The sequence below is a fragment of the Sus scrofa genome, chromosome 3, assembly GCF_054392235.1.
Source record: "Sus scrofa isolate SSC_HxYL_T2T_F1_AM1 chromosome 3, Sscrofa_HxYL_maternal_Yorkshire_Landrace_v2.0, whole genome shotgun sequence".
Classification (NCBI taxonomy): Eukaryota; Metazoa; Chordata; class Mammalia; order Artiodactyla; family Suidae; genus Sus; species Sus scrofa.
Window position 1 is genome coordinate 67,605,565 of NC_139385.1, and position 24,772 is coordinate 67,630,336.

General features: G+C 49.3%; 1 protein-coding gene across 40 annotated transcripts in view; it reads right to left on the bottom strand.

Annotated features, from left to right (window-relative positions):
• Window positions 1–7,642: 7,642 nt before the first annotated feature.
• The window catches only part of INPP4A (inositol polyphosphate-4-phosphatase type I A), a 123,410-nt gene continuing 106,280 nt past the window's right edge, over window positions 7,643–24,772 (bottom strand). For 21 of the 40 annotated variants that reach the window (XM_085015392.1, XM_085015387.1, XM_085015375.1 and 18 more), the window contains 6 exons: window positions 23,629–23,755; window positions 23,212–23,352; window positions 22,228–22,325; window positions 20,543–20,655; window positions 18,348–18,502; window positions 7,643–10,282 (listed from right to left, as the gene is read on the bottom strand). In XM_085015392.1, coding sequence (XP_084871518.1) covers window positions 10,150–10,282; window positions 18,348–18,502; window positions 20,543–20,655; window positions 22,228–22,325; window positions 23,212–23,352; window positions 23,629–23,755 — 767 coding nt within the window. In that variant the 3' untranslated portion in view covers window positions 7,643–10,149. 40 annotated transcript variants of the gene reach the window in all.

A 24,772-nucleotide genomic window follows, 5' to 3' on the forward strand; every position in this document is an offset into this window, starting at 1 on the left:
GTGCCCTCCACGGTGGGGGTGGAGCAGGGTCTTTGGGGCTATTGCTGGCTCACTGGTAGGCAGAGCCTGGTTGCAAGGCCCCAGGTCCCAGAGTTGATGTTCAACTGCTGGTGGGTGGGGCCGTTGTCCAGGGGTCCCAGTGCTTGGGCTGGCTTATTGGTGGGTGGAGCTAGGCTCTGGACTTCTGTCCTGTAGCTGGTGTTGGTCTGCTGGTAGGTAAAGTCAGTTGCTGACACAACTGGCTATGGGTCTGGGGTGTCCCAAAGCTTGTGTCAGCCTTCTGGTGGGTGGGGCTGGTCTTCATGGCAGAGGTGAGGGGCCCAAGGTGTCTCAGACCTGCTGTTGGCCTGCTGGTTGGTGGGGCCAGAGACCAGGGCTGGTGTCAGCCTGCTGATGGGCCTGCCCACTGGTGCGTGAGGCTGATCCCAGTATAGGGTGTTTCTGTAATGTTACCAATTCTCTGTAGAGTAGATCATCATGTAACTATCATCCATATCAAAAGAACACGGTCAGAACCCTCTGTAATGCTTGATAGTCCTCACAGGCCCTCCTGCTCACCCTGAAGAAAAAAACCGCTGTCCTGGCTTTGATATACTATGCTCTTAAGTTTGTCTTCTCCCTTGAGCATGTTGAATTTGGCTTCTTGTAATGTGTTTATTAAATGTGTGTATGTAATTATATAAAGAGAAACGCAATACTCTATTGCTGAAACAGGTAAGATTTCAACTTAATATAAAAACATCTTTGAAGTAAACTTTTTTGAGCAGCTTCTCTTTGACAGGCATTATTTACACTTGCTTTGTGAACTCGGTAACATGCTGGACAAAATAAAAGGCAAGTAAAATGACGAACAAGATAGATATCAAATATGACAGGCATATATCCAGAATGCATTAGGGGACATTTTTGCTTGTTTGTAAAGGGCTGGCTCGTTCTGTGGAGACTCTTCACCGCAGAGGAGGGCACACCTGAGACGGGCCTTGGAAGAGTAGGCTGAAGGCAGGTGGTCCCCATCTGAAGGACCATGGGCTGGGCCAGGGCTGTAAATGTGTGGGTGGGGAAGAGGGGAGAGGTGGGAGAAAAGAGACAGAGGCTGTCTTCGGAGCTGATGGGATTTGGGGCAGGAAAGTGACCCTGTGGTGGAAGGTGAGCTCTCCAAGAGGAGAGCTCGGCCAGCTTGGAGGAGGGAATGTGTGCCTGTGGTATGGACATGCTGCGCTGGAGACGCTGCCAGGAGAGTGAGTAGGATGTGGCTGGACTTTGAGATGGACCTGGACTGAGACAGTCATTAGCAATTAAGTGGTAATTGATTCTGTACGGATGATGTAAGCTTTTGCAGGAAGAGCATGTGAAGTATGATAAAGGAAGTCATGGACCGAAGGACCACCCTACAGCGTTAGTGCCAGGTGGAGGACAACCAGTCCAAGTGGGGAGGGGTGGCCAGCAGGAGGGTGAGCCTCTGACACCATGGGCGAGGAGCAGCAGCGTAAGTGATAAAGGGCCGATTTCTCACACGTCCCTCTGGCTAATAGAGATGTGTTCTTCCTAGCTCTGTAAACAGGCTCATTTCCTACCCTCTGCAGTCTGTCTCAGTTTTTGGTCTGGTAAAGGTATGGCAGAGTATGATAGTGACGTAACAGTTTACAACTGAATGCAGACCGGCCTGGACTGGTCAAAAAGGACCCTGGAAGCCTGGTGCAGGAGTCATTGCAGAGTAGTACTGAGGCACAGAGGGGCACAAGGGGGATTTGGAGTGTGACTACCCTGGGCTCACCAGGAGTCCGTGTCAGAGCTTGGGCAGAGTTAGCTATAATAAAGACAACAAAGTTTTTACCCCTTTGCCAGATCTTGCAGAGACTGGAGAGTGTGTCCTCCCGTGGGCGGCACAGGCTTGGGGGCTATGTAACTTGGGGCTGGAGTGGGCTCCTTGGTGGCCACAGCAGGCAGGAGAGGGCACCAGTGCAGGCAGGCCACAGGGCCCGGCTGTGGTTCAGAGCATGGCGAAGCCCCCACCTGTGCTCTCCACCTCAGAATCACCTTTGGGCTTCCACACACGTTGCAGGCTGTCCAGTGCCTTGTTACATGTGTTCTGCTGGAAGCAAGGCACTGGGCATTTAGTCCTGGCAATGCTGCTCTGCTTCCAGACCATGCTGGGAGAATGGAGTGTGCCAAGCAGCGGTTTCTGTCTCTCCCTCTGCCAGTGCCTGAGCTGTTTGGTGCTTATGGCATGAAACACTTTTTGGGGTGACAGAAACCTCCCAGGTATTTCATTTTGCTTTTTTCTTTCTTCCTTACTGCTCTCATATACTGGATTTTATCCACTGTCAATTCAGTAACTTTTTACTTTTGTAAAGGGCCTCTGAGAGGAAGGTATGTTTAAGACTAAAAATGATTATCAGTGCCTTTAAGGCACTTATGCCCCCCACGTAGTGGGCTGAGGTCAGGCAGTCAGAGCTGCCCCTCCCAGGGAACTTTTACTGTTGGACTAGGGTTTCATAAACACAGTGCACGCCTACACTACAGCTTAGTGACAGGGGCTCATTAGGGAAGACTTTTTTGGGGAGGAAAAAAAAGTGTCCATCTCCAAAAGGCTTCACCAGGGCTTGTTAAAAGGGTGCCCAGAGCACAACAGGAGGTCCAGATTTGCCAGGCTCCCGGCACTCCCCAGACCCAAATAGGTGGCAGTGTTGGAAGCTCTGCCATGTGACTGAGGGGCCACCCTCTGCCTGGTGTGCCAAGGCTAAGGAAGCTCTAACAAGAAACCTTTAAAAACAGTTCTTGGAGTTCCCATCATGGCTCAGTGATTAACTAGCATCCATGAGGACACGAGTTCGATCCCTGGCCTCATTCAATGGATTAAGGATCCGGCATTGCCGTGAGCTGGGGTGTGGGTTATAGACTTGGTTCAGATCCTGTGTTGCTGTGGCTGTGGTGGAGGCTGGCAGCTACAGCTCCAATTTGATCCCTAGCCTGGGAACCTCCATATGTCATGGGTGTGGCCCTAAATACACACAAAAATGGTTCTTGGTTCCTTTTGCGGTGCAGTGGGTTAATAATCTAACTGCAGTGGCTCAGGTTTGAGCCCTGGCCCAGCACAGTGAATGGAAAGGATCCAGCATTGTCATAGGTCTCTGTTGAGGCTGGAATTCAGTCCCTGGCCTGGGAACCTCCATATGCCATGAGTGCAGCCGAAAAAATAAAAGTAAAATAAAAATGTCTTCCACCTGTTGTTTGATATTGTCATTAAAGAACAGAGGGAAATGTAAATTGTTACAGCAATTATGGAAAACAGTATGGAGGTTCTTTAAAGAACTGAAGTTACAATATAATCCAGCAATCCCACTCCTGGGCATACCTTTGGAGGAAACCATAATTCAAAAAGATACATGTACCCCAGCGTTCATAGCACCAGTTATACTATCCAAGACATGGAGGCAACCTAAACATCCATCAACAGGGGAATGGATCAGTATGTGTGTACACACACACTGGGATGTTAGCCATAGAAAAGAATGAAATAATGCCATCTGCAGCAACACGAATGGACCTAGAGATGATCATACTAAGGGAAGTAAGTCAGACAAATACTATATCATTTACATGTGGAATCTAAAAAGTGACACAATTGAAGTTAGTCACAAAACAAACTCAGATATAGAAAACCACCCTCTGATTAAACCAAGAGGGGAGGGCACAGGAGGGGTGAAGTCAGTCTCAGATTTGTAGACACTACTATGTAGAAAATAAATAATAGCGTCCTACTGTATAGCACAGGAAACTCTATTCAATAACTCACCTATAATGAACATATACAAGTAACTAAGTCACTTTATAAGCACCAGAAATCAACACAACATTGTAAATCAATTATATGTCAATTAAAAAATTATGAAACTGGGAGTTCCCGTCGTGGCGCAGTGGTTAATGAATCCGACTAGGAACCATGAGGTTGCGGGTTCGATCCCTGCTCTTGCTCAGTGGGTTAACAATCCGGCATTGCCGTGAGCTGTGGTGTAGGTCGCAGACGCAGCCCGGATCCCGCGTTGCTGTGGCTCTGGCGTAGGTTGGTGTCAACAGCTCCGATTGGACCCCTAGCCTGGGAACCTCCATATGCTTTGAGAAGCGGCCCTCGAAAACACAGACAATTAAAAAAAAAAATTAAACAAAACAGAGAGGAGAACTGTTAGAACAGTCTGTAAGAAAGTGATGGCCCTTTCAATAGCTGATCATTTTAAAGTCAACTATACTCTGATAAAATGCTTAAAAAAACCTGATCATTTCTGTCCTCAGCAAAATTACAAATAGGGAACTCCAACTGCCAGCACCTTACCTTCCTCCAATCCGAACCTCCCAGTCGCTGCCCCTAGAACCAAGCTGCCAGGCTGGATGGAGTCCCCCACAAGCAGAGGCTGGAAACCAGGATGGTGTTGAGGAGCTGTAGGAAGCACGTGGTGACCCTGTCTGGTGTTCGGGCATGTCTCCTCTTGCTTATCTTCAGAGAAGCACCACTCAGGCACGCTCAGAGAGTCACACCCCCAGAGCAGATTCTAAATACAACACGTACCTCATGCAAGATGATTCCAGGTGAATTGCTTTAAATGAAAAACTGATACCATAAAAGTACTAGAAATAAAACAATTTTTTTTTTTGTTTTTTTAGGGCCGCACCTGCGGCATATGGGGGTTCCTAAGCCAGAGGTCGAATCGGAGCTGTAGCTGCTGGCTGTGACCTACACCACAGCTGAAGGCAATGCTGGCTCCTCAACCCACTGAGTGAGGCCAGGGATCAAACTTGAGTCTTCATGGATACTAGTCAGGTTCATTTCTGCTGAGCCACAAGGACAACTGCAAGAGATGAGTATCTTTAAAATAACCCCCCAGTGTGAGAGCAAAGGCAGGAACCCAGTGTGTGCAAAGTGCCAGGCCTGCTGGTGGGTGCCCTAGTGCAGCCCCTCAGCAAGGGCACAGCATGACACTCTATCGTGAGCAAGGATGAGGGCAGCTTTGTCACCTCCACTGGGGAAGCCAGGACTCAATTTCAGAACAAGCAGCAAAAAGAAAAAAGGCAAGTAGATTTCACTACGTAAGATTTTTTAACTTCTGTAGACCCCCTACCTACTAAAAATGAAACCAAAGGACTACTGCATTTTTTTTTTCAAAAAAACCCTGCAAGATATGAGTTAAAATAAATTGTATATTAAAAACACTTAGTCCATCCAGCATTTGAAGTCACAGAAGTAGAAGCATGAATTAACGTATAAAAATGCAAGGCCAGATACTATAAAACTCATAAATAGCAGCACTGTTCTTCCTGATCTACCGTCAAGTGTAATGAAAATAAAGACAAAAATAAACAAAGGAACCTAATTAAAAGCTTTTTAAACAGCAAAGGAAATCGAGAAGCAATGAAAAGACAGCTCACAGAATGGGAGAAAATACTTGCAAACAAAGTGACTCAAGGGATTAATCTCCAAAATACACAAACAGCTCATGCAGCTCAGTATGAGAAAAAAACAACCAACCCAATCAAAAAATGGGCAGAAGATCTAGACATTTCCTCGAAGACAGACAGATGGCCAAAAAGTACATGAAATGATACTCAGCATCATTAATTATTAGAGAAATGCAAATCAAAACTACAGTGAGGAATCACCTCGCACTGGGTCAGAATGGCCATCATCAAAAAGTCTAGAAACAAATGCTGGAGAGGGTGTGGAGAAGAGGGAACCCTCCTATACCATTGCTGGGAATGTGAAATAGTTCAAATCACCCTGGAGAACAATGTGGAGGTTCCTTAAAAAACTAAAAGTAGTTAGCATGTGATCCAGTCATCCCACTCTGGGCATATGTCTGGAGAAAACCCTAATCCGAAATGAAACAGGCACCCCAGTGTTCACTGCGGCAGTGTTTATGATAGCTGAGACGTGGAAACAACCTGAATGTCCTGAGAAAACAGAGGGATAAGATGTGGTACAGGAGTTCCTGCTATGGCACAGTGGGTTAATTAAGAATCCAACTGCCACACCTCAGCTTGTTGTGGAGGCTTGGGTTTCATTCCCAGCCCTGCTCAGTGGGTTAAAGGAATCTGTGTTACCACAGCTGTGGTGTAGGTTGCACTGTGGCTCAGATTCAGTCCCTGGCCTGGGAACTTCCATATGCCGTGGCCAGAGCCATTGGGGCGGGGCCGGGGGGGGAAGATGTGGCACATTTGTACAATGGACTATTACTCAGCCATTAAACAGAACAAAATACCAGTTACGGCAACATGAACAGACCTAGAGATTATCACACTGTGTGAGATCAGAGAAAGACAAACATGATATCACGTAAATGTTAAATCTAATTTTCAAATGCTAAAAGTGAACTCATTTACAAAACAGTTCCCATTGTAGCACAGCAGCAATGAACCTGACTAGTACCCATGAGGATGTGCATTCAATCCCTGGCCCTACTCAGTGGGTTAAGGATCTAGCATTGCTGTGAGCTGTGGTGTAGGTCGCAGACGAGGCTCAGATCCTGTGTGGCTGCTGTGGCTGTGGCTGTGGCATGGGCCGGCAGCTGCAGCTTCGATTCAGCCCCTAGCCTGGGAACTTCCATATGCTGCTGCTACAACCCTAAAAAGAAAAACAAAACAGAAACAGACTCAATAGACCTCAAAATCAAACTTCTTGTTATCAAAGGGGAAAGATAGCAAGGGAGGAGTCAATGAGGAGGTTGGGATTAACATATACACACTACTGCATACAAAACAGGCAACTAACAAGGGCCTCCTGATGGCACAGAAACTCAATATTCCGTAATAACCTATATGGGCAAAGAATCTGAAAAAAGAACGGATACATATATATGTATAACTGAGTCACTCTGCTGTACACCTGAAACAACACTGGAAAGCAACTATACTCCAGTATAATATAAAATTTTAAAAATTCAAAAAATTAAAAGTATACAAGATGTTCAGCTTTAGAATAATCAAAAGAATAAAAGTGGAACAAGGCACCTTCAACAGGTCTGAGCATAAAGGGAAAGGCAGGTGCTCTGGGTGGTAGCTTACCTTTCTGGAAGTACTCTGGTAATTAAAAGTTCACACATTTCAAAACATTTTAATTATCCTTTAGTTGTACATTTCTACTGCTAGGAATTTATCCATGGGAGATCCCTGGGCACGTGCGCCTAGCACAAGATGCAGCATTGCGATCAGACCATCACTGGAGTGACATTTCAGTGAGCATGCACGATGGCCACACCACCCGCAGAGACATGCGTCCACGCTCACAGACTGGGAAGGCAGGAGCACCGGCTACTGCCTGGGGACGCCTCACACCAGTCCGCTCACCACTGCCTCGTGAAGAAGGGACTGCCGTGTCCACACTTAGCACGTGGAGCCTCCGCCAGGGCAAGCAACTTGCTTGGTCACCAGCCGGGGAGAAGCAGAACAGGACTGGGATCTGGATCTGTCTGAAGCTGACTCCCACACTCCAGTGCCCTCCACTTCCAGCTAAGTGTAAACAAGGTTATAAAATGAATTTCTCATGTTTATAAGAACCAAGCGCTCAGTGCAGTGTCCATCAGTGATGGTCCAGCCATATGCCAGCCAGAGAACCAGCTCTCCTAGAGTAACAGAATGAAGCAGGCAGACCAGGTTTAATGTTCTTGTCAGTTGTTTATTATTTGTCATTCTAAAGACTAGCACATTTACAGCATACATGGCTTTGAATGACCTAAGAATATATAAAACAGTAACTATCTGTTTATTTATATTAATACTGCCCCAAACAAATAAATAAAAGGACCTTACTGCACTAAGCTTGGCAAATACAACTGTGGAGGAATAAAACTGTATTATACAATATTTGTACATTTTTAAAGGAAACCAAAGGCAACTGTGCTGCAGGCGCTTTGACAGAATCCACATCGCATCCGAGTTGTCCATGTGTCTCCATGGTTCTTTTTAAATGGGGGCCTCATAAGCAACACTGGATGGAACCTTTGTTTTATGGGAACCTGTCAAAGTGCCCTCCTCCTGCAACTGAAAACTCAAAGCTCCCACGTGAGCTGAGGGTCTGTGGCCACCAAAATGGGGCAATGTGGCCTGCTCAGCAAGCTCGGTGAGTGTGTGGTGGTGCCCTGAGACTCACACAAGAGCCCAGGAGTAATGGCCGGTGAAATACTGGAACCTGAACATTCTCTACGTGATTAGCCAAGCCTTCGACTTTTCTGATGATCCATAATACGAAGCCAAAATTAGGAACATAATTCACATAAAGGAGCCACATGCAAAACTGATGATTCAACATTTGCTATATTCCCTTTTGATAAATGCAGATATTTAATGCTGTTCAGGCCAAAAGAAAAAAGAAAACAAAAAACTCTGAAAGCTGTATGGGTAACATTTAGTTAAAAATACAAGGGTATTTTTAAAGGTAGTGATGTTAAAATGAGTAAAGATGGAAATACATAGGTAGTGGAAACTTACAAATTAGCTGAACCGGTGGAGAGGTGAGAGACTGAATCGGCCATAGTGGAAACTGTCTTTGCACAGGGACAGACACAAAAGGGCAATCTGACACCAGCTGCTGCCACCTGCGCTGCGGTCTGGTGGACGACAACTGCTGTGCAGGGGCCCGCAAGCGCCAGCCGGGCCTCACTGATGCGCCCTCCACACCAGCTCACACCCCCAGTGGGGTCTCAGGAGAGGGCAGGCTCCATCTACGCACTGATTTCTGAGGAAGGATCTGGAAGGTCATCCAGTCCCACCCTTAACCTGCTGCCCTCTCTTTCTCTGCCCAGGGGTGGTCCTGCCTGTGCATCAGCTCCCAAGTTTGTTACATGTTTCCAAGTGGCATTTCTAGAGGAGCCCCAAGAGCCGCATTAGAATTCCAGACAGAGGAACTTCCTACCGGTTCACAAATCATGAGGATTGGGATCATGAAGAGGTGCCATGTGTATTTCTTTTACAGCCTTTTAAATAACATATAAACATAATAATGATAAAACAATTGATAAAACATAAACAGAGAAAAAAAAACTCTGCCATGTGCAGATAAGACTCATCATCATCTTATAATAGATGACCAGACATAATTTTCTATGCAATTCATAAGTTTTATGGCCCATGAATCCCTTTTTCAAAATCTCATTTTAGGAGATTCAGCTTTCTCAAGAGCCATCTTACATAACAGAATGAGTAGAATAACAGTTATTGCAAACCTAAAAAGACACTTTCATCGGACATTCAAACATGATTGTATTGTCTTAGAGGACGAAACATTGGGAAACCCACCAAAGACATCTATTCTGAAAATATTTAGGCTTCCACTATCTATACCCCAAATCCCCACTGTGGACTGAGGCATCAGACATGCCACATGCGAGGTCCAGACCCGGAGGAGAAGGGGATGCGTGCCCTGGGCCTGGGGGACTAGACATGAGGCGTTGGGCAACAGGAGACAGCTGGCCTCGCGTCCTCAAGCAGACACCCGTTCCCTAGCTTGTAAGGGACCAAGTGGCCCCCACTGTGTGGGCGGCTCTGCAGGTGTGCCTTCTGATAAAGCCCTGGCTCAGGCTGACTTAGCAGCCTTCACCTCAAGTCCTGGTTTCACCTGCGCACCACAGACAGGCTACTGCATCAGAAGCACCTGCCTCGCTGCGTAAGGCACAGCGAGCTTCTGTCCCCAGAACCTCCGTTAACATTTAACACATTCAGTGGTCTGCCCAGGATCCAATCACTTCAACTATCAGTTCCTGTTTTACACTGAGATTTTTAAAAAGTAGACTGTAAATCAATGCTCAATTTTGAGTTACTTGGTAGAAAAATAAGTTAGGTGAGCAGCTGCCTAAGTGGGCATTTTAAAAAGTCTTCTAGCATTTCAGAAGTACCTAGTTTGATTTATATAGGTAACTACTGGTAATCCACGTGGTTACGGCTGAAGGCTAGTCAAATGGGCAGTTGTTACTGTTCACACTATCAAGCCCAACATTACCTGCTATGGATTCCAACACCAAAAACATGCTCCATAGACTCTTGAGTGAAATAGTTAGAAAAACAAAAATAAAAACCAATCCTTCAGATCTTCTTGAAGAATTCATATATGACACTAGAGGGTACCCACATTTATTACGTGACAGCTAATGAGAGGAAACCGTGTGTTCATGTTTCAACTTTTCCGTAAGTCCCTTCAGGAGGCCTGTAATGCTTGGGGAAAGCCTTCAGCTGCAGGGAATTAAATGCATATTTGCGACTTCCAACATTCTTCATTGTATTTTCTCTTCGACAACCCTCACTGGGGAGAAAACAAGCACAAGAAATGACAGCAGTAAAAAAGGAAAAAAGAAAAGACTTAAACTCAGATGAAATGAACTGGTTATTTTCATAGCATTAAAAAAAAAGTTGATTAATTTAAATGGGTGCCAGACTCATTTACAACAATACACATGTAAGATGGAGGGTTTCTGAACGAGCAATTAAGAAGCACAGAGATGGACACATGCTTGTGAAAAGCAGTACTGGGTAGAGGTGGAGGGCGACTTTTTAAGTTCATGATTTCATGTATTTCATGTCAGGTTATTGGTGGGGTCTACCTTAACTAGTGCTTCAAAGGTTCTGTCACATAGCAAATTCATTGGAAAAAGTGCTACTCTTACAAACAAAACCTTTAAAAACCTACATTCTTCTATATCAGCAACAGCTGTTACCATCTCAAATTCAAAATGCTGATTTTCCTTGCAGACTTCAACATGTAGCTAAACCATCTGGCTCAGAAGGCGGCTCTAACTTGCTGTCTCCACCCAGGAGACAGCTGTCTTGGGTGCAGGGCAATCCCGTGGGCCTGTGTGACGGCTGCATGGTTCCCAGCGTCATGAAGGGGAGACCCCGCCAAAGTCACCTTCTCCAAGTGAGCCACCCTCACTGCAGTCACCTAGCACAAAGAGACCACCGAGCCAGTGAGAGCCCACAGGTACCCTTCCCTAGAGAACCTGCTACCAGCATCTTCCCTGCTGCATTGACCGAGGGTTGTCATGGCAACCCCGTGTGGAAAGCAAATGCTGAACAGGAGGATAAGCCATCAGGCAGACCTCACATTCCCAAATGGGAGCATCTGACGAGCTCTCTGGGAAATGTTCTTGGTAGACATCAAATCAACAGGCAAAAGCAATTTTAAATAGAAATGATTTCCTTTAGCATAGTGTAACTGTATAGTTTTATTCTAAGACTAGCAATTAAATCAACTAGTTCTTAAATTTAGTATAAAAATTCCCTTTATGAGATGTAAAATTTGCAGTTACCAAGAAACAGTGATTAGAAAAAATATTCCAAGTAGTATGAAGACCATTCTGTCATGCACTTTAAAAAAATATCAGCGGCAATTGCTCAAGCCTTTTAAAGTGAAAATGACAATCTCATTATCAAGAACATGTAAAATATTTTTGGTAAGACAGTCATTTTATTCAAAAGATAAACTCCAATATTTTAGAAAAGTAGCCACCTGCTTGTTATTAAGTAATTTCATAACACAGATATGCGTTCCTGTCACCAGAGCCTCAAAGCCCTCAGCTAGAGGTGTGTCATCTAAGCAGAACACCTAGGCCACGTGAGCAGGGAGCCCCTCGGGTGAGGAAAGATCACGTTGGTTTAACATCCAATAATCAGGAAAAAATACTCCATTTAGAGCAGAAGCTATAGAGGTTCTTCTTAATCTTTGGAAGCTCTTACAGTACAGGACTATTTCAGATATGGCTTCTCCACTTACAAAGAAACATACACACGTCTCAAAAACCACCTCTCACACTAGTGAGTGTTCAACTGCTTTGAAGAACAAAGAAGAATAACTTGTGAACTTCAACATTATTTTTTTATTTACATGTTAAAGAGGCTAATTACTGGTTTAGCTGGCTGAATAAACTATACATGAAGTTATACACTTTTGTTTCAGTTTTTTAAAACCAAATTGTGCTTACTTTCTTTCCAAAGTCTGAATTTGGTTTGAATTTACAGGATCTAATAATGAGGCTGCGTGCATGCTGGCTCTTATCACCCCATGTCTGAACAAGCTCTGGCTTGGTGCGTGGGACTCGGGTGTGGACAGAAGAGAGGCTGGGCTGGGGGACCTGGCATTTCCTGCCACAGAGACCAGCTCCACCCTAAGGTAGAACAGCTCCACCCATCACACGCTGGCTGCATAATTTTTAGGAGTCACCATAATGAACCCTGAGAAGGTCTTGGATAGATTTGAGAAAGAGGGATTTAATTATTCTAAAGCTATATGATTTTTAATATAGATAAATTATTTCAAGGACATCTTTTTTTTTGAAATAAAAAATTAGAACTGAAACCCCAAATGACACCTTTGATTTCCTCTTTCTGGTAGGGATCTTCCTCTGTAGAACTCCTGGACACAGCAATGCCTTAGTGACCCTGAACTAGGACGTCTCGGTACTAGTATTAGCTTAGAAGAAACCTGAAAACCCTCACCAGGTATCCATGGCTCCCCTTTCTTGAATCATCTCCCCATCTTTGTTTTATACTGCCTGTTTCTTACTAAAGCAAAAAAGATTTCAAATGCATACTTAGCTTGATTTCCTAAGGCCTTAGTGACATTAAAACTCAGCTCAAAGGGCAAGCATGCCGAGCTGCCTTTCTCAGACAAGAACCACCCCACACACAGCCTCGGCAGATCTCCCAGTGTCTCTCTACCTGGCCTTGTGATTGCAGAGTGAGACTATACCGTCTTTTGACCCTGAAGAGAAAAACCCAGAACCTTATCCTCTCTACTTCCATCTATTTCTCTCCCATCTTAGGAGCCACACCTGTGAGGGGCAGGAAACCCTGCTGACACCTGGGCAGCTGCGGCCGGGGTGGGAAGGAGAAGGCCATGTGGGGCCCCTGGGCAGGGCTTGTCTAGCTGGCCACGGCCCCTGTGCTGGGAGGTAGGCCCAGAAAGAGGAGGGCGTGTGGTCAGAAGGGCCCCCCTCATCTGCACATGCTCTCTGCCTGCCTGGAGGTGGGCATGGAGCCGGGGAGTTTCTCCTCCCGCCTCCTCGAAAGGGCAGATGGAGGGCTTGACCCAGAGCAGGGCTGGGAGCTGTAGAACACGAACGGTGGACCCTGCTTGCCCTCCTTCCAGTACAAGGACGTCTCAGAGAGTCAGTGTGTACACCTCCAGGTAGACAAGGACAATGGTGGACACAGTTCTCCAAGAGTCACAGGCAGGATGGGACCTCACCTCTGACTACTGCCATGTGGCTACAACCTGCCACCACCTATTACATGGCATTTGGTGAGTCTCCCCCTGAAGGATGGCCGAGAGCAGGGCTTCCACCTGACTTATTCAAGAAAAGACAGTGACCACACTGCACTTGTGAGGAGAAGGGGCCTCGGCTTCAGGTGACACCTGCCAGAGGCTCCTGCAGTGCCCAGGGTGCCCAGGACAAGGGCTGTGAGGAGGACCACCTTCTATCTCAGAATTTAAAGCCTGCTAACTGCTCCTACGACTTTCAGAACCCAGACTCAGATCTGAGGCCAAACCAGAGAAACCCCAGAGGAAGTTCTTCGAGCCTGGGGGTGAGAATGGAGAGGCCAGATTTTGCAGTGGACTGGGTTTGGGCGCATGCTTGGGCGTCAAGTTTCTGGAAAAGACATGCTTCTCTAAATTCACTCCAGTGTTTCTAGACTGGGGAAGGAAAATCCACTTCCATAACAGAAGCACAAGGAGATGTGAATAGGAACACAAGCCGCCTCCCTTTTCCGTACAGGATCCGTGGGGTTTCCCAGCTTTTGCTGCTGCTCTGAGAGGCCGCGCCTTGGCCTCCTTCCCCACGGGATGCCAGGTTTACAGGTGCCCCCGTTTTAGACCCGGCTATGTTAAATGCAGGGTGATAAGAGCAGAACCCAAAGCAACCTTTTCTCTCTCACAGCTCCATCAGGCACGACTGCCCCAAAAGTTAGGCCGCATTTTTGGGGGAAATTTTGATATACTCTTTTTGTTGTTATTATTAACCACATTTGATTTGTAAGAGAGGTGTGTTTGTTTTTTAATGAAAAGTGCTATTTCAAAAAAAATAAATGTATATAACTTTAATCCATTAGTTCCTGGATCAGTGTAATGAACCTTAGAGATTTAAAAGAGGAGTTTTAAAGTCACATGCAGTATGTTATTTTTTGTGCCTGATTTGGTACAGTGAGCTACTGTAGTCACAGCTTTGTGTCATCTCAACTTGGAAATAATAACATAAGCAAGGAAATGTAATGATTCTGCAAACTGTTTGCTACTGTAATTTCAGGGACTACGCTTTGAAATGAAAGCAGAAAGTACATGTCCTATTAAATAGGTTTATCTAGATGAGCCAGTTAGAAAAGCCATCTATCCTTTTCATTTCTCTTCCAAAGGAAAGGAAAGGTTAGCAGTACATTTAAAGGATAGTATCAAATATACAAATTCTTTTCAGACAGATTTCCTTTCTCTAGGAAACAGGGCACATGAGATATACAGGTAATAAATAGTTTCACATCAGAAGGTAAGAGATTTGGTACAAGTAATTCTAGGCCAGCTAAACAACGCAGTAACAGGGCTCTGTAAGAACATGGTACAAGCACTGAAAACTCGACAGAATTTAAACGAACACGTCCTCTTGGTGAGATAATCTGGCAGGTATTTACAGTTCAGAACAACAAAATGTCAAACTGTAAGGCATGAAATATCTCGTGGCAGACCATGCTCTGACACATTCCTTCTGTCCAGTTAGGTACTCGGTGGCTGGACATGTTCTGGCACTTTTGTTTTTCTTGTGACTTTATTAATTTTCATAATGATACTCATTTGCAACGCAATTTGGCCACCAGGTATGCTATGCTCAGAAAGAGCCACACAATCAGTAGATTGGGGCTCAGAGCCAGTAAAGGGATGGAACAGAGGAGGCTGGGGTCTAGCCTTAAGTCTCGGATGGGCACCAGGCCGCTCAAGTTCTTCTGGGTGACTACCTCCCGTGTTCCAATGCTGTGAAAAGGAAGAAGGGTGGGAGAGAGGAAAAGAAAACAGGAAAGAAAATAAAGGGGGAAAAAAAAAGACACATGCAATGGATTTTATCAAAAGTATGGAAAAAAAGAGGAGAACAAAAAAATACGATTTCAAAAAAAAAAAAAAAAAGGAATGAAGCCACAACAGAAAGAAAAGATGGTGTGTGGAAAAGGGTGTGGAAGGGAAACAAAACGAGCACAGTTACAAGAAAAGAGGAGAGAAAGAGAAGTGAAAATAAGAAAAAAATACTGTAGTCTACTGAAAACAAACACGTGTAGGCTGACTAAATGGTTTTCCATGTTCGCTCTTGACTGCCAAGCGACGCCATGCTGCCCCGCCATGCGCCCATGCGCCCACACGTGGACTCCGAAAAGCTGGCTGAACATGAAGAACCATCGGGGGTTTGACCTTCTCACAGATGCCCAAGCAGCCGGGGGTGTGACCTCTTTTCACCAAAGCAGCCTCCTGACTCAGGTATCGGCCAGAGGCAGAGCCCTCCCCAGACTGACCTTGGCCTTTAGGCTGAGCAGCAGCAGGGTGTGGGCTACTCCCCCTGTTCCACTTCCAAGAGGGGAATCCAGCCCAGTTCACTGGAAATTTGGGGTGTGTTTCCCTTTGGTGAGACATGAGAAATGTACTGAAGTAAGGGCCCCAGAGGAACACGGACGCCCTGGGAACATGACACATCTCCTGCTGTGCACACTGGCTATCATGTTCCTGGCCAGGGCAGTCCCAGGGGTCACTCTGGGTGTCAGCCCCTGGAGTGGGGCTGAAGGGGCCACAAACACTGCACTGGGATCGGCTCAGATGGCTGGAGCCAAGCGTCCACATCACTTCCCCACTCCAGTCCATCATGGCACATGTCAGCCTGTAACAGGCTCGGGGTGGGGCGGGATATTCATTTTATGCCACAGAAGTTGGTTGGCAAACATGACAGATCAGAGAGTTTTTTTGTTTTTGAGAGAGAGCTGGTTGTCAAAATGCTAGCACAGCACTGGCTACTGCTCACCCCGGGGCCTCTAGGACAAGGACAGCCTGAGTGTCAGCTCTGCCCCTACCCCAGTCCCCTTCCTCCACCCAGCCATGGCTACTGCCTGCAAGCTCTACTCTCCAAGCTAGAAAGCATGAGAACCATAACGCCCTCCCCTCAAGGGCCACATCCGCTGCCGCCTCCTCAGGGCCCTGGGCTGAACCACGGGTCCTGGCCTCACTGCAGCCAGAAACACCAGCTCCCAGCCCAGCCACCTCAGGCTTGCAGCCTATGAACTGACACGTCAAACCCACATGGGATACCCCAGGAAACAGAGATGTCAGGGGAACAGTGTCACATGAAAACAAAAGCACGTGGCCAGGGCCTGCGAGCTGCGAGGTTGGGGGGCTGGAGCTACCAGGATCCTGGGGGCAGCAGAGGGAAATGGGACCTTCTTTGTGTTTTTAATAACTTCCTAAAAGAGGATTAAGGTAACACATGTTCAGTGTAGAGATTTTAGAAAATTCAGGAAAGCATAAACTTTAAAAAGACATCCTTAACTGGAGGCAGGTGGGGGGTCTTAGAGAAGCGGAGGAAGGTCAGGGGAACGGACTCTGGTCCCTCGGCTGTAAGGGAAGACAAGCTGGCTTTCCAGGCTTGGGAGTGCTCAGAGCAGTGACAGGAATGGCCCCCCTGGGGGCAGATGAGTAACCGGGATGGGAACAGCCTATCGCCTTGTGTTAAAAGCCTTACCAAGGTGTGCCTGTTTAACCTGAGGAAGCACCAGGGCAGAGGCAGGCAGAAGACCCAAGGGTACATACGACTGCACCCTGTTTGCTGGGCTGACACATCCAGCACAGCCTCGATAGCCAGTGACAGCAAACCGGATGAAGTACAGTGTGCTAAAGATGCTAAGGCCTCCTTTATTACCCTGACAGAGCTGCTCACAAGGCAGCTAAGCAAGGACAGCAGGCTAAAACAACACGGAGAGTTACATGTGTAACTGCAGCTGTCTGTGCATGTGTTCTGTTTGGTGTGTTACTCAGGGGCTGGCTAACCGCCGTGGGGATTAAGCAATTCACACTCACGTGTGTACGTGTGAACCCATCTCTGAAAGCACGTGTGTCAAGAGTGTGAGCCCCATTCCTCCTCAACGACCACCTTGTGGGCTGTGAACACACTGTGTTCAAGAAGCCAAGACTGGAGCCTAGATGGAGGGGTATCAACTGCACACCTGACTTGGGGGCCTGGTCTACTGAGGGGACCTAACATCTGCTCTGACAACCCCAGGTGCGCCCCTCCATTTGTCCCGTGCCTGCGGGGGAACATTTCTCAGGGGTTTGTGTTCCACCCCCGCCTCGCAGCGAACAGGGCATAGACCCTGCTACCCCCACGGCGCCAGGGCCGCCCAGCCCCCGCCGTCTCCCTTAGGCTAAGGCAGGGAGGATGAGAACTTGCTCAAAGGGTGCAAATAGGCGGCCCTGAGGTCATGAGGTCTGAATGAACTTGGAAAGACAAAACAGGACAAAATGGTTCTGTTTTTACATATGCTACGGTCAAGAGGCAGGAGCTAGGGCATTGCTTTGTGCACAATCGTGAGAAGGTCAAACGACAGAAACATACAGAAAGGATAAGAGAATTGGACGCTTTGAAGAATTTGGTGAGAGGACAAATGATACAGAACATTCAGTAGAAGTGACTTGGAAACGAGACTTGAACAGCATTGGTGGCTACACTGAAGAGGACAGGGAAGCGGGTTTCTTATCCTTTCTTTGGTATGTGAGGTGAGGTGCTCCCCAGCGGGGCTGGAAACAAGGCAGCGCTCAACAGCGGACAGAGTTTTAATCCCAGGTTTCGATCTGCACACACACCTGCTGCCTCGGAATCAGAACATCATTAGGGCGAGGTGGCCACACACAGGGACGGGGACGGGCTGCTGCTGGGAACACCCACTGGACACTCAGCTCAGGAAAGCAAACTGCGCAGCCTGCACACGCGTCTCCCCTCAAGTTTGGAAAGAGATCTATGCGCGATGGGAACAGCAGGCACCGGCTGAAGGCTTGGGCCCTGAATGGCCCCCACAACGAGGTGTGTGGCTGAGACACCGGGCGCCAAGCGGCAGCCATGTGGCCACCTCTCTTCCCGCCACCTCGCCTGGCTCAGGCTCCTGTTTCAGTGCGGTTCTGTTCTGAGACCCCACTAGCTCACTTCCCCCACTTGACAAAACTGACAAGAGACCACTGTCTGCACGTGACAGTGCCAGCAGTTTGACTTTGCAGCCGAGAGGGAATGTTTCAAAGTCAAACCAGGCGGGGCCCGCGGACTCAGGGGCTGAGCACGGAGGTGGCAGCGGCTGGGACTCACCTGCGCATGCACTCCAGGGCCTGGGTGAAGACCTGTGGGGCCATGCCGTGCTCGTGCTGCAGTATCAGGCACTGCTCCAGCGTCACCGACATGGCCGTGCGGTCCTTGGCGCTCTTGCAGCTGGTGAACCGGACCCCATTAAGGCGGCGACAGATCTGCCAATGGGAACAAGGGTGGGGCTTAGACAGGAGGCCCTGCGCAGCAGGTGGTGGAAATGGACCTCTGCCCTGGGCCTGCCTCTCGGGGGCCTCTGCTGCCCTCCAATCACAGACCTGACCAACTGCCCCCTCTAAGCTCTGCCAGGACCAGCCCTGTGCTGCAGGCTCCCTGGGGAAGGAGAGCAGCACAGACCAGCTCGGGGAGGTCAGGCCGCTCCCAGGATGCCCAGCCCCCAACCAGGTCTCTAGGCCTTTCTGGATGGCACAGCACTGACCCACTGGTCTCCTCTCTCCTCATTCCCACTGGTGGGAACTGCTCAGCAGGCCCATTTCCCTGTACCTCCTACCCACAGGCAATGTGCCAGTTGGCCCCGGGGCCATGGTACAGGATCAGGCAGGGACTCGCTTGGAGAGGCAGCTCCCCCCCCCCACCCCTCGAAAAGGCTACCTTGGGGCACCTGCTCTCCCAGAGGAAGGACACCTGGGAGCATTTCCTCTGCACCATGAGGTTTGACAAGCCTAGCTATACCATCCCCACTCCAGAAAGCCCTAGAACAAAAGACTTTTTGGGGGTAAGTCTGTGGCAGCCTATTTGGCAGCATGACCAGATCTGAGCAGATGTCAAGATTATTTCTAATTTTTACTTATTCCATTTTGCATAAATATTCATGCTTCTCAGGGAAGCAATGGTCATGAGTTTGACTCCAGAGAGCTGCCCTGAGTCCCCGAGATGTGAAATCGTCCACATGCACCAGCTCACTTGGGTGATGTGCATCCTGTCACATACCCGTGTGCCACCTGTGCACCGTGTCACCTTCCTGAAATACAGAATGCTGTGACTTTCAAAGCACCTGGCAGGCAAGAGCTTCAGGTAGGGCCTGTGCCCCGAGAGACAACCCTGGTGCCAGAGGCCACTGGGCTCCGGGACCTGCTGTCCTCAGAAAACCCCGACGCTGCAGGCTGCCCTGCAGACAGCACCACAGCTGCTTCCCAGGCAAGTTGAGACCCCTGGCCTCCACCAGGGGGACCACTTGGCAGGGGACACTGGGTTGTCCTAAGCACTGTGTCTAGAGGACAAAATAGCAAAGACCCAAACAAGTTCAGCCAAGATCACCGGATCAGCGCAAGGATGGGCTTCTTGTGAGAACAGACAAAAATTGAAGGAAAAAAAAAAAAAAAAAAGATCCTAAGCAGCCTCTCCTAAGGGGGAATTAATCCAAATCTGTAAAACAACTGATGAAGGGTGGACGTGCTGTACTTGCTGAGTCCCACAAGCCAGAGAAGGCACAAGCCAGACATGCAGCATAAGCCACCACTACAAATGAGAAGTCAAAGAGAGCTACATTAGGAGAGGATGGATCCAGAGTTACCTGAGGTTCTGGAAGCTGCAGTAGGGAGGCCAGAGGGGCGTCTCTGCCCAGGAGGACAGGCTGCAGCTCCAGGCTCCAGTCTCTGGGGGACATCAGCCACTTCGGGACACTGGCAGGTCTCCCCATGCATGAAACGAGGGTCAGGCCTGACTGATAACATTCACCCTCTGTGCGTGGGTCCCACTGTGGCCAGGTCCCCTCGTCAGGGTTTTTGAGTGACTAGCTATGGAGCTGCTCTGCCACCTGGGCTCAGAGCGGGGACTTGGAACTTCGCAAATTCATGGCAGTATCTCAAGTAGAAGATCCCAACAGCCGTGGACAAGAAATCCAGTGTAAACATGCGGCCCCTCCGGATCTACTAATGCTACAGCGGGTAGTGAGTTCTAGTTGGTGTCAGCCTCACAGGCCTCTGGAGGGGACACTGTTGTTGGCCTGGTTATGAAATAAGCACCCCCCCCCAGGGGGGAGGTCCTGTGCAAAGCTTTACAGGTTGAAGGTAGCCTAGAGAAAGAGCCCTCCCGCATCTCCCTGCGTGGGGAACACACTCAGTGCTGGTCCATGTGGAGAGACCTGTTCCCTCCACTCCTGGCCGAGATTTTGATTTGTTCCTGTTGCTGGCATTACCATTATTTTTATTACTGCCCCTTCCCCTCACTACAGCAAGTACCTCGGCAGCCTGCCAGAGGATGTCGACGTTCTTGTTCTTCCTGGCGTGCACGTTCTGACCCAGGAAACGCAGCAGCTCTGGCAGGCACGTCTGGCTCCGAGATCGAGGTAGGCCTGGAAGGGAAAGGGGCCCATGGAGCTGAAGCCACACTCAGGGATGCACCCACATGAGCCACCACCCACATGAGCCACCACCCACATGAACCGCTACCCATATGAGCCACCAAAGGACGAGTCCAGCCAGAGCCAGAGGGTCAGGTGACTTAAACTAGAAGGGAGGCCTGTGTCCAAGGCCTGGGCTGGTCAACAGCTCAGTTAGCAATTTGCTACTTTCACTGTCATTTCAGTGCCACCTATCACCTCCTTTCATGGGGCTGGAGAGGGAGCAGGAATCACAGAATGGGAGGGAGCTCAGGTCTTCAAAGCCCGCGTGAGGGATGAAGGGTACCTGAGGCCAGGGTCTCACACTTGGCTCCCTTGTTGGGGGGGGGGGACAACCTCCTCCACCAGCACAGTGTCCAGGCCCTTCCAGGACACCGAGACTTGAAGCTCAGTCAGATCACCTCGCCTCCAACACCTGGGGGTTTCAAACTCCAGGACAGGGAGTTCCTGTTGTGCCTCAACAGTAACGAACCCGACTAGTGTCCACGAGGATGTGGGTTCCATCCCTGGCCTCGCTCAGTGGGTTAAGGGTCTGGCATTGCCGTGAGCCGTGGTATAGGTTGCAGACATGGCTCAGATCCCCACATTGCTGTAGCTGTGGCATAGGCGGGCAACTGTAGCTTCAATTTGACCCCTAGCCTGGGAACTTCCATATTCTGCGAGTGTAGCCATAAAAAGACAAAAAAAATTTACAAATTCCAGGACCATCAGAGAAGAGCCTCAAGGTCATGTCTACAGAAAACAGCCAGGGGGTTTGAATCCACAGATCGAAACCAATGACTGGGCACCATGGGCTCTAGCGCAGGTCTGCTTCCCCCACACACCCTCCCTGTGCACACTGGAGCAGTCCAGCTACCGCCCACCCCTACTGTTGGGGACCAGGGAGAAGCTCCTGGCCGGAAGGGGCTTGTCTGTGCCCATGGCTGTGGGGAGCCAGGACAGGAAGCCCAGCTGCGGGGGAGAGTGCAAGCCTGCCTCCCAGGACCAGCTGCAGCTCCTCCCCAGCCACCCTGAAGAGCAGATGCGCCCAACTCACCCGCCTGCTCGTCTCCCCGGCCCCACAGGCCAGCTCCCAGTGCTAGGGCCATGTGACTGAGGCTCCCTCAGGGGCGTGCTTCGTGGGCAGTGCTGCTGGCCCACCCAGGTTGGGCTCTTGTCTGTGCTGTTTTTGCCCCCCAGGCCTTGCCCCTCCCTCCTGGACCTCCTCCCGGGGCCTCTGCACATCTCCCAGGGCCTGGCCTCAGTGGACATGGGCCGCCCCCGAAAACGTGGAGCACAGACCTCCCCCTTCCTGACCACAAGGCTCCTGGGTTGGCTCATCCTTGCTCCCCTACTCCTGCCAACCTTCGAGGGTAGGGGTGGGGGGCCGGCCCTGTAGATGTGTCGTCCCCTCAGCCCCAGCCGTGGGGGCAGGGAAGCAGGGGTGCAAGAACAGCGGCACCTGCAGGGCACTAGGCAAACCCCAAACCCCCCAAGGGTCAAAAGACAACAGGTTAAACCTGCTGGGAGTGAAGAAATACTTACAATCCTCAGGCAAAACTTCCTTGAACTGCTCGAAGTAAGAATTTAACCGCACCAAACTCTCCACGTTGATAACTTCTTGTAAAGACGTGTCACCAAACCTTCAGAGGTCACAACAGACACCATGAGTAGGGTAACGTCGCTTTCTCCTAGCACCCACGTGACTGCATCAGAGGCAGCGATGCAGAGTCTCTCCATGCTTCTCTGTATGCATCTCAACCCCAGGCCACACTCCTCCTCCCAAGCTTGTCATCTCCCCCCATGCTGGTGGCAGGTCTGACTACGTTTCCTGAGCGGGAGCCCTGCTGATCTGTCACAGATGTGCCTAAGAGACAGCCAGGACCTCGAGTAGCCCAGCCCTGCAGCCCAGCTCTGGAGGCACCCAGGAGTAGGGCCAGCAGTGGGCCTCTGGCTGGGGCACGAAGACAATAAGCCTGTCCTCGGATCTGAGGTTGCCCTGCAGCTGAATGACCAGACCCACCTGCCTGACAGGTGACCCTGGAGGAGTATACTGGGCACAGGCTTTTAGGATCCAGGCTTGGCCCTTGGCCTGGCACACAGGCCGCTCCACCCTCACCACTGCCCATCCCTCCTGGGACCTGAGCCTTTGGCCTCATGTGCTTTCTCCCTACCTGCCTCTGGCTCCTTGGCTTGGGACGCCAAGTCTCTCCTCTACCTCATATAAGACCAACTCCTACTTAAGTCTCCAAAATCCACTTCAGCCATCACCCCTACCAGGAAGCCCTCCCAAACCCTCCCAGACCTCTCTAGGGCACATTTATTTTCACTCTGCACCCACATCTCTCTGCCACCAGGCTGTCTCCAGAGGATCTCTGTATCCCAGCCCCAGCGACAGGGCAAGGAGGTGGCTGAACTTGAAGGAGAGGTGACAAAGTCCCCCCAGCTCTGGGAGCCTGAAGAGGACTAAGCAGACTTTGCGTGTCATCCTGATGACCCTTCCAGCCCAGCCCACAGGGTGGCATGTACCTCTCGGCCAGCGTCTGCTGCTCATTGATGCCCACATTGAAGAGCACAGGCTGGACCCGCAGCAGCATCCCGCTCTGGAGCTCCCGCGGCAGGGCATCGAACAAGGGCCCCGGCAGGGGGATCCGCACATTGAAGCCGTCCCTGGAGAGAGGGCGGGGGGGGGAGGGGAGGAACAGGAAATGGGCACACCACACAGGAGCACCTGCTCGCCTCTGCTGGGGAGAGTGGCCTGGCCCTGTTCCGTGACTTCCTAACTGCCAGTCACAGACCCGAAAGGGGTGTGAAATTATGTTACAGGCTGCAATTAGCGTTTCTAATGGAATGCAACACAGCAAAGCAAGAACGAAGGGTGTGTGCACATGATGAGCATCAATTAAAATTCTGGGCTAGTTCTGAGAACCAGAAAAATGTTTCTACCGATTTCCTGTGATGACGGGCAGCATGTCGGTGGACGCGTTAGAAGTGGCCTGAGTGACTTTGAAGGTCACGTTCCTCAAGTCCATGATCCCGAGGCTCATGTCCTCCAGCATGGCCAGCTCCTCCCCTGGAGGCAAGAGAGGGAGGGGCTGTCAGGCAGAGGGCACCCACAGTCTCCCCTAGGACTCAGCACAGTGCAGAAGGCAGGTGACGGAAGGCAGGCAACGGGAACAGGGTGACTGTGACAGGGATGAGGGCTGGGGGGTGTCTTCCAAGTGACTCACTTCTCTAGGAGTAAGCCCCGCTATTCAAATCCCACAGTCCCCTTCAAAAGCACAGCTGGTGGGCTCTTTCCTGGCGAAGGAAGTGTGGGGGTGCGGGGGAGACCCCGACACACAGGAACCTTGGAAGGCAAAGCTGGCTCTTTAGGTACTGCGATCTCGTGGTATGCTTTAGATCTTTTGGTATTTCTTCAATGTCTTATAACTCCAAAGATTAACAGATCCTTTTTTAAAAAGTATCTATTTTTATCTTCTAAGAAGAAATTAACAGAAAATTTGGAATATCAATACATTTTTAAATATTCCTGCTTTTCGACCCGGCAAGTTGCCTTCGAATAATTTGGTGGGTGCAGAAATGGGCCACAAGCACACAAAAACTTACGTGCAGAGATGTTTTAATAGGAACAATTCAGAAACGGCCCAGATGTCTTACGGGAAGTGAATGTGTTCATAATTATCACCCATCCTTCACCAGAAAGATCTTCGTGATGGGTAACAAAGAAACCAAGGGGGCTGTGTGTGTGTATCTGTGTGTGTAACAACACAGAACTTTTTTTTTTTTTTTTTTTTTTTTTTTTTGTCTTTTTGCCATTTTCTCTCGTGGCATATGGAGGTTCCCAGGCTAGGGGTCGTGTCGGAGCTGTAGCTGCCGGCCTGCACCACAGTCACAGCAATGAGGGATCTGAACCATGTCTGTGACCTACACCATAGCTCATGGCAATACCAGATCGTTAACCCACTGAGCAAGGCCAGGGATCGAACCTGCAACCTCATGGTTCCTAGTCGGATTTGTTAACCACTCCACCACGACGGGAACTCCATACACAGAACTTTTACTTAGTTCCTTGTTATGTATTTGGGGG